A 10,418-nucleotide genomic window follows, 5' to 3' on the forward strand; every position below is an offset into this window, starting at 1 on the left:
GCATACACACACACACACACACACACACACACACACACACACACACACACAAGGAATCATGAAATGAGCAGAAGACAAATAATTCAGGCAAATTTCAACATGGACCTTGGACCTGAACGTCTTTGCCTAGGGGAAAATATGTTGTGGTAGATATGGTAGTGTATAAAATGTAGCATGGGATTAATGCTACATAAATACATGGGATTAAAAAATAACTCAAACAGACAGGCGAGGAATCCTTGCCTGTCTGTCTGTCTGTTTCTGTCTGTGTGTTTGTCTGTCTATGTCTGTCTCTGTCTGTTTGTTTGTCTGTCTGTCTGTCTGTCTCTCTGTTTGTCTGTCTGTCTCTGTCTGTCTGTCTTAGTCTGTCTATCTATGTCTGCTTGTCTGTCTGTCTGTATGTGTGTACCCCCCTGAAATCCCTTTTTTTTTTTTTTTTTTTTTTTTTTTTTCCCCCATTTTATGTATATGATACTCGGAGCTGTTTTTCATCTTTGTTTTCTAAAAAAGGAAAAGGAAAGAAAAAAGAAAGAAGAAAAAAAAAAGAAAAAAGGAAAAAAAAAATATATTATATTTTATATATATATAATATGGCTGGGTAAAAAAAAAATAAAATAGAATAACTCAAACATTTAGGTTTATAATAAAATAATGATTGTGTCCTCTTGGTTTCAAATTCCACGATGTATATCATATGCATGTTCTCTCTATAGAGAAATCTTGCAGCTCAATTTTAGTCAATCGCCTTATTTTTCAGAAATTCCTTCTTGCTGTGACAAATTTGGTTATTGAGTGTCTGTGTGTCTTGGTATGAGGGAATGAAAAATAAAAGTTTTGTTTGCTGCTCCTCAATATTTTCCCCTACTCTGCTTTAAATTGTTGCGTATACACTCTCAGAAATAAAGTTATCCGTACTTACAGTGATGTTTATGGGTCTTTCTTGCAGCTCTCACAATGTCTCTGTAATCAGCTGCTGTTGTTTTTCTTGGCTGACCTTCTGGAAGTCTGAATGTCAGTACACCGGTGGTTTCTTTTTTTCAGGACGTTCGAAATGGTTGTACTGCCAGCACCAACTGCTTGTGCAATTGCTGATCGATCTTCCCTCTTTTCTTAATTTCAGTATTTCTCCCTTAGACTTTCCATAGAATTTATCTGGTCTTAATTTGGTCTTTGTTTACTCTTTTAGACAATAAATTAGATTTCACAGGTGTTTTATGTAGCACCATGGTCCTGGAGAAACGCCGTGTCATTTCACTGTGTACTGCAACAGCTATATATGGTTGAAATGACAATAAAAGCTTCTTGACTTGACTTGACTTGACTTGACTTGACCCAGGACTCAACCCAAGAGTAGACATTGAGAGCCTTTAATTATTTAAACATTTACTTGGGCAACAAGAGACAAGTCACTTAAAATATTTTTGATCTTAAAAATGGGTGGGTTAAAAAAAAAACTGCCATGTTCTAAGTTGTTTAACACATATCATCTGATGTAAATATCAGGAAATTAAAAATAAAAATCTGATCTATTAAATTGTATTTATCTTTTGACCTCAAACCTAAATGTCCTGAGTGTATAGCAAATATTATAAAGAATTGGCTGTAAATAAACTAATTGCGATTGCAGATGCAGGGCATGTCTGTGTGTACTTACTGTCACTCCTAATCTCTCTCAGTATCAGGCAGAGATAGCCATGCTGCAGGATCAGCTACGCATGTGTGTGCAGCAGCTGGAGCAGTGTGAGGTTCGGCTGCACTCTCAGGACGATCAGGCTCAGCAGCTGCTCCTGCAGTACCAGAACCGTCTGGAGGAAGCCGAGCAGAGACTGCACCGCCAGCAGGAGGACAAAGAGCTGCAGATGAAGAGCATCATTAGTAGGTGAGCTACATTTAATGTAAATCATCCATGAAATAGTTTAGCTCCAGTTTTCACTTACACTATAGCAGCAATAACCAGTTCCTCCGTCTTTCTTCTCCAACCTTTATTGTTTCAAATGCTTGTCATGTTACAGACAAACTAGAAAGTCTAAAAGCATAAAGACTTTCATATGCCAGATATTCTTATCTTTTAATGCACCGAAATTGGAGACTCCTTCCCAAACTTGTTAACATCTCCTGACAAAAAGCGTCACTGTCTACAGTTGTACCTGTTCATTAGCTAAATAACCACATTTCTAAAATCAGTTTAGTAGTCTTAGTTTGTGTAAAACAGCTATCATACAAGTTCAGGCAGATTTGGGAATTCAGCAGCGCAGTGGTATTAATATTTACTGTTTACCTTATACTAGTGTGTGCAAGTGTAACCCTATAAGCAGACTATAAGTAGAGATAAGTAGAGCTAGGGGGAATTTAAAGGAATAAAATAATAATTACGAAAAAAAATTCATTTTTGTTATATAGAACATTCAAATTGATTTTATTTTACTTATTGTTGTAAATATGAAAATGGTGATTTTTTTTCTTTTTTTCCATGTTGAAAGAACGTAATGTCTTTAAATTAATAGTCGAGGGTTCAACAAACCAGCGAAGACAAAACGAGTCACGTGGTGAGATGAGATGAGAGAGGGAAACGGAGAAAGAAACGTGGTTGATTTGTATGATTTACGAGAAGAGAAATGGACATTTATGAGCATAACTAGACAGAAAGTTTGGTTAAGAAAAATCGGCAGATATATGAGTGATACAGTCGTCTGTTTCACTAGTGATATTGAGTGAGTTTTCAGTGTTTTCAACGTGGATTTGGCGACAACACTGAACAGATGCCACCGCGTGTCCTGTGATAGCGAGCCACCCAGAGAATTGCTAAAACAATGGATTTCAGAGGATTCGTTGAGTTGAATTGTATTTTTTACTTTCCTCCTGGATGAACAAAACTGTGTTGAAAGGACAATGTGAGTTGACAAACTTTTTCTCCTCGAGACGGATTTCTACTTATTTTTTGGTCAACAGGACAGTAGGCCTGAACATTCAGCTAACCTTGTTGGATCGCTTTCTGTGGGAAGAGAACTGATATTGGAAAATTTAATTGACTTTAATCATCTCAAAACTGTTTATACATTCAATTGAATTTGAATTATTATTGATATATATTGTTGTTTAATTGTTGTTCTGGAGTGTTTAAAATTTTCCCTTGTCATTGTTTTTGGGGAAGCATACAGCTGTATTTTTATTTCCATTGTTTTCTATTTTTTCTATTTTTCGCTTTGTAGATTAACCATTTATCAGAAAAAATCTAAAACTGTTGGGGGAAAAGTGTATATATTCTAGCTATTTAAAATTAGATCAAATAAATAGATTAGAAAATTCAAATTATAAATAAGTCAAAAGCTAATTTAGGTCTGATTTTATAAATTAGAAACTACGTTATAAATAGGCCAAACTAAATTTAATTTGATTAGATTTTGAAATCTGCTGATGTATGTATTTTATTTGTTCATTGTTTACATACCATTTTGGAATGAATATACAGCTTTTATATAAATATGTTTTGTTAAGCTGATCACACCTTATGTTGTCTGTCTGTCTTCAGTTTCTCACCGTTGCTCCTATCAAACCTATATATTGGCCCACTTACTCTTTTAATTGTCTCATTCACTCTGGCACTCATCTAAGTTACAGAGTGGAGCTATAATTCATAAGGGACGCTACACGAGGGTAAAGGGAGAGTTGTGGGAACATTAATCCCAAAAAATACTATTAAAGTCTTTATGGTCAGTCCAGGTGCTAATTGTTGAAATAAAAAAAAAAGTGAAGTGCCACTCTATCAACAATCTTGGAATGACTTAATCTGTGATTCAAAATGACTCGTGACTGGAGCATGACAGGCTGTGTAGACCACTACCTATGTTAGCTAGCTTAGAAGCTAGCTAGAGCCTTGCTAGCGAATTGAACAGGCAAAAACAAATACAAGCAGAATTTAAATATCACATTCAAAACATCAGAGAGAATATTCAGTCTAAATTGTTTATAGAAATGTTGTTCAAATGTTGACTATATTTATAAAAATGTCCCGTATTAAGAAATCTCTGAAACTTTCTCTTGTTGCTTCACAGGTCTCTTAATACGGCAGAACCCACAGAAATTTGGTTAGTGTCCGAAGCTAAATATAAACACAGCATAATTTCAGTCACTCAGAGTTGTTTATTAGTCACTTCCCAGCACACCTGAGGTAAATGTAAATCATCCCGAGGATATTGTGTTGTTTGTGCACTGATTCTGCCTCAACGTTGTATCTTTAATCGTTAGCATCAGCCCTAAGGCTAATTTATTACTGGTGTCCAATTTTTACCAGTTGCTAAGCAACTGTGTTATGTGTTGAGTGTATATACTTGATTAGTGCAGCATAAAATAATAGAAGAACAGGATCATGATAGTACTTTTTTTATTCCAAACATGAAATACACTGAATGTAAAAAAAAAAAATTGTCATTTTTTCTCTTGCTGTGCACTTTGATTAAGATCGTGATTTATTGCAATGGGTTCAACTGAGAGCTCATTATTTACTGAAAAGGCAGCACACTGGAATAGACTAAAAATACTGTGGGAAACTAGCACAGGGTTTCCTTTTTATTAGTGCTGACCCTCTAGTCTTGGTTTATTTGTGAGTTTATTTGTATATCCGGAGTAGATTTTTTTGTAGATTTTAATGTGCATGTGGAACAACAGATGAATAATTAGTGCAAAAAAAAAAAAATGTTTATTTGTTTGTTTTAAATGCAGGTTGATGTCTGTCGAAGATGAACTCAAGAAGGATCATGCTAACATGCAGTCCATAGTCGACTCCAAGCAGAAAATTATAGACGCGCAGGTACGAATGAAAAGGAAAAAAATCGCACTGGTTATTCTTATTATTATTATTTGTCCTTTTACTTTATTCAAATATATATAATCACTCAAGTGAAAACATTTCCCAGAAGCAATAGTGATTATAATTGATCAAGCCAGAAAGGCTGCATTAACAGTACTGATATATTACTGAATAATAAGAGGCGCAGGGGGTTGAGCTGCCGCCTCACAGCTCCAGGGTCTCCGGTTCGATCCTCATCTCTGGAGCCGTCGTATAACCAATCTATTTTCTCACTGCAAGATGAAGTTCAGTTTCCAGTCAATTAACATTTTTAAATTCATTAAATTCTAATAATTCATGTTTTTAATTAAGGTTTAAATTAAGGCTTTGCACTTTTAAAGATGCCTCACAGACACTTACCCAAATATAAATCACCTACACGTTCATAAAGAAACATGAATGGGCAAATCTGTAAAGAATAAAACATATCCTTCACTTACATTTATTCTTATTTTTTATTTTATTTTTTGATTGAACAGTATTTTAAAGACAAATATAGTTTTGAGGCTTAGATTATGTAGACCTTCCATCAAACAAGTCTTTATGAATGAGCTGTTGCTATAGTAACAATAAGGTTACAGAACTAGTACAGCTTGAAAATAAATCAACACCTTCTGACGGATCAGAGATAAGAATTCAACATCAGTGCTTTAAACACACTGAGAGTAGGTTTACAGATTCTAGCTCTAACCCAACATGCAAATTAAAAGGATTTTTGGGATGGAATGAGAGCCGAGATTGCGTGAACTGGAGCTGGAAAAAAACATCAAGAGCTATTCATTAAGTTTCTTTTTGGTCTGTATGCTTTTCTCAGCAGGCTGAAAATAAATCATCTTCTTTTATTGGTTCAATAGTCTTTATCGCCCCAAAAAAATTCTCTAAAGGAAACACAATATTCTCTGCGGAAATGATCATAGTTCATGGTGGCGCATCATGAGATATATGCAAGAGGATGCAAGTGCAGGTGAGCAGTTTATTTCTAGAAGATATTCAAAACACTAGGCAATACTCAGGGTCAATGAACAGGCTATGGTTTGGTGATCAAATCAATCAATCTCGCTACAACGCAAGAAAAAAGGCTCCATAACAGCAGAACACAACGGAAATTAAACCTCTACTCTGTGACAAACAAAAGGCAAACACAAACAGTTTAAATAAATCATTAAAGTAATCTAGGGCGGAAACTCCAAATAGGGACAGACAAATAATGACATAAGGAGAACAAGCAATAATAAATGTGTTAATTCAGGACATGAACCAAAATAAAAAATGTAAACAAATTCCAGCCACTAACCAGTTTAAAGCTGCTCTGAAGATAAATGATGGTTGCACTCAGGATGCTCCCTTGTTTTGTCTCATGAGCTTTGTAGCTGTCCTCCTGCTCTTTCCTGCATGAGAGTAAACTCTGCCCACATCTATGTTTACGGTTCTGAAGGAAACTCCACATTTTCGTTTCTCTTTTGTCTCTGCAGGAAAAGCGGATAGCTTCTCTGGACGCGGCGAACGCAAGGCTCATGGGCGCTCTGTCTCAGCTGAAGGAACGCTACAGCATGCAGACACGCAACGGCATCTCGCCCACAAACCCCACCAAGCTACAGATCACTGAGAACGGAGAGTTTCGCAACAGCTCCAACTGCTGAAGACAAATTAGACAAAAATTCACATCTTAATTGGGACTAAAAAATGGACGAGGACAGGAGACGCAACCAGACTTTACTGGAGGTTAAAAAAATGCTTTTGACTATGTCTCTTGAGGATGAGCTTTGGGATGAAAAAGGAACTGACTTAAAAAGTTGCTAAATTCTATTCTGGGACAAAGACACGAGTGAAACCTCAGACTTATGGCTGTGACCTAGCAGAAGTGTCTGCTACTTCAGTTTAGGACAAACCACTAGGTGGAAATCTCTATCAGACATAAAACAAAAAGGACATCCTGGTACCTCACTTTATTTATATGGACAATACAAACTTGATCCAACTTGATCCCTCATCCAAATCATTGGAAAAGGTCATTGTTTAAAGCTTTGAGTGTTCTAGAAATACCAAGCTTCGTCCTGCACTCCTTCTCTTACATGGACTTGACTCCACTTCGGCCAAATATAGTGCACTTTGTGAGCTATTAACGTAATAAGCCTTAAAAAAAAAAAAGAACTGCAGCTCCTTTATTCCTTGATCTGTGTCAAAAGTATTATTTATTTTTAAAAACCTAGTCTTGGCAAGAGAGGAACACTTAATTCTATGTGTAATGTATATTTAGCCACACACCGGCCGGAAGCGTGCAACATTTCAGCGCTAAAAAAAATAATTACAGAGTAATTTTAATACCAAATGATCTTATAAAATATCGATATATAATAAACTATTATATTAATTATAACCAATATTATTCAGAAATCACCTCCTAAAGCTTTGATAGCACTTTATTCTGCTAGCTATGCCATTTCCTGTCCTTTTTTTTTTTTTTTTTTACCTCCACAGATATACTACAGATATAGTTCCCACTTTAACACAGTCGATACTTCCTGAGGCTCCCAGACACCAAGTATGCAGTCAGTTCCCATTAATCCTATACATTATTTATTAGCCTTTCGGCTTAAAACGGCCTCCACAGACTTTTTAAAAATTGATTTTACTGTAACTAGCCATGAAAGCAGTTAAAATCTTAATGAGCATTCTTATTATTAACATTAGCTTGTCAGCAGCCACAACCGTGAGTTCGATCTCTGTGTGTTGCTTTGTTTCCCACTTTGGTGCCTGCTTTCTCAGAAGGCTGTGGTGTCTTTATTTTTCTCTTTCCGTTCCGTATGGTGCCAGGTATAGTCCGTACTCCTTCAGCGTACATAGAGCTTGTATATTTTTGTATTCCTGTTCATAACTGCTTACGGAGCCACATGCAGGTATTCATAACATGCACTGTGGTGAAATGTGATGCTGAAGCTTTAATTCAGCCAAACGCCCGCAAAAAAATAATCTAAAGATGAAACAAAGCCTTGGCATCGATATTTTTCAAGAAAAAATGTTCAAGAAAAGAAAGAAAGAAAGAAAGAAAGAAAGAAAGAAAAACAATCTATCTGCTCTAGCAAGACAACAGATGTGTCCTGTAAATATTCTATGAAATAAAATATAAAGAAAAAATATATAAATATACATATATACGAACTCCAACTTCTGTGTTCTGCTGATAGGACTTAGAGATTCCATTTCCTACCTTGTTACTGCTGTTTTAATGCGATGTGTCCTTTTATTTTTGATATCCAGTGGTGAATGCAGTTGTTCCGATGATATATTAATCTACGTTCAGCTCATGCTGCAAAAGATTTCTTTATCCAGAGAGTTTACAGAATGCACAGAAGAAGCACAAAAACCATCATCGTTTTATTCAGCCCTGTTAAATACACATTAACTATGCACTTTTTTTAAAAAGTCCCCCTTGAATGGAAAGTATGAGATCGTTAAGTTAGATCAAGTCCTGTTAGAAATGGCAAAATCGGTCCCTCTCTATTTTTTTTTTCTTTTAGAAAACTACAGATGATTCAGTAAATTTACAAGCACTGGATTCTTCTTTTCAACTCCCACCAGTGAAGAGACGTATGTAAAGACTTTCTACGATAGCTGTGCTCGTATTTGATGCACATGAATCGAAGACGGCTTTGGCAGAATGTGTTTGGTGCCATGGCCCAAATCTGCAGAAATTCTGCAATAATTTAGAAAAATTGCAAGCTTCTCCGAATATCGCAGCGTTTATACCGAATATTGCAGTAATTTCTGCTATCAAAAAAACTTAAAAACCTGGAGGGACTTCTGTACAATTTAACATCAATGTTTATTTAGAAAGTCTTAGGGGGGTTGGAGCTTTCCTTCCATTTTCGTTTTTTTTTTTTTTTTTTTTTTTTACACATTGTGCCCATTTTACAGTAGATGCAAAAAAATGTGCAGTCTGAACAGCCCCGAAATGGATTTTTAGTGTTTTCTATCCTAATATGTTTTGTGCATTTCTTCTTGAAATCGTCCTGATTTCTATCCAGTGGCGTGTACATGAACATTCAACTTTAAAGCGCTGGTAACCATGCTTATAACACACATATTTCATTCGCTCGCATCCAACTGAACCGTAGGCCTTTCCCAAATGACAATCTCTTCTGAACATCTCCATCGGCTAAGTGATTAAGTCATCGTGTTGGTTCTTTTTCTTTTTTTACTGTGCAGCACACAAAGCAAAGTATTCTCCAACATCTCCAGGTCCTTTTCCGTTTCGCGCTCGTTCGTCAGATATCCGGGTGGCACTTACACCTGTTCTCAGCAGTCGATGTGGTATATAAGCTTTGTCAAGAAGAGACACGAATCTCTAAATGAATATGAGACGATGTTATATGTTGTATAATCCTTGTAGAAAACCTTTTTTGTAAGTATGTTTAAAGTATTGGCTTCTTTTGAGGACGAGAAACAATAATGTACAGAGAGATATGTCCATGTTAAGAACTATGAAATTGTGGCTGTGCAATTTAAATGTACATCAGCAACTAGGATAATTAAAGTTTTATTTAGATATTTTATATATCTGCCTTCTTGTCTTGATTTTGTTATACAGTGTCGTATACATTGATGCACAGTAAAATGCTTTGTGGCTAAAACTGTTGTACCTGATACTTAACACGTACACATTATTATTATTATTATTATTATTATTATTATGACTACTACCACTACTAATTTTCTGTTAACATTTTCTGTTTTGCCTCAGGTTTTTCAAAATCCTCAGTGAAAGAGGTCTATATATATACAGAAGGCTAATTAAATGGCTAATCATTAAATCGCTAGTCACTATTTTCTACTTTATCTTACCTTCAAACTCCAGCCCGGTGAAACAATACCAATGTCCAACGAACATGGACTTTTTTTGTTTCTTTGCCTATACATGAACTTTGGGATGTTTGCTTCTCTTTTCCTCATATATTTCTTCTGTTTTATCGCTAGTAACACAGCTATGCTAACTAAGGAGCTAACTCTTTAGCTAGACAGCAACAGTGTCAGTGAAGCAGCGCTAAAAAAAAATATGTTGCAGAAAATGTCTGATGTTTGAATGTTTCTAAAACACACACACACACACACACACACACACACACACACACACACACCTATATCCTTGTGCATACATACAATCACCCAGTCAGGCAACATGTCAGGAACTTCAGAGTCATGCTCACATAAATCAAGTTGAGGAATTGTGACATTTGCATGGTTGTGGGTTCCAGATTTTTGGAAAGATCTGGGTTTTTCATAGTTTCACAAAAACATCTAGTGAGCTCAAACTCAATCACTCTTTACAACCGTGGTGGGCAGAAAGGCATCTCAGAAATAACAGTATGTTTAATATTGGGTTCCACTCCTGTCAACCCAGAACAGGACTCATTAGGCTACATTAGGCACAAACTAATGCTTTTGACCTGTATCTAAATTATTACTTATTTATGAATGTATTTATTTATTTTCTGTCCTGCTGTTAGAACATTGCCTGATGAATGAGAATAGTCATATTGCATGAAAAGAAGTGACATAGAGAAGCAAGTACAAA

The 10,418-nt window shown here is 35.8% G+C and overlaps 1 protein-coding gene across 6 annotated transcripts in view; it reads left to right on the forward strand.

Annotated features, from left to right (window-relative positions):
- The window catches only part of dab2ipb (DAB2 interacting protein b), a 112,570-nt gene extending 103,171 nt beyond the window's left edge, over positions 1–9,399 (forward strand). For 4 of the 6 annotated variants that reach the window (XM_060862823.1, XM_060862821.1, XM_060862826.1 and 1 more), the window contains 4 exons: positions 1,677–1,879; positions 4,053–4,085; positions 4,720–4,807; positions 6,319–9,399. In XM_060862823.1, coding sequence (XP_060718806.1) covers positions 1,677–1,879; positions 4,053–4,085; positions 4,720–4,807; positions 6,319–6,486 — 492 coding nt within the window. In that variant the 3' untranslated portion in view covers positions 6,487–9,399. Of the gene's footprint in view, positions 1–1,676; positions 1,880–2,480; positions 2,842–4,052; positions 4,086–4,719; positions 4,808–6,318 lie in introns of those variants that run through there. The other 2 variants (XM_060862822.1, XM_060862825.1) reach the window with 2 other exon arrangements.
- Positions 9,400–10,418: the final 1,019 nt, after the last annotated feature.

The sequence above is a fragment of the Tachysurus vachellii genome, chromosome 26, assembly GCF_030014155.1.
Source record: "Tachysurus vachellii isolate PV-2020 chromosome 26, HZAU_Pvac_v1, whole genome shotgun sequence".
NCBI lineage: Eukaryota > Metazoa > Chordata > Actinopteri > Siluriformes > Bagridae > Tachysurus > Tachysurus vachellii.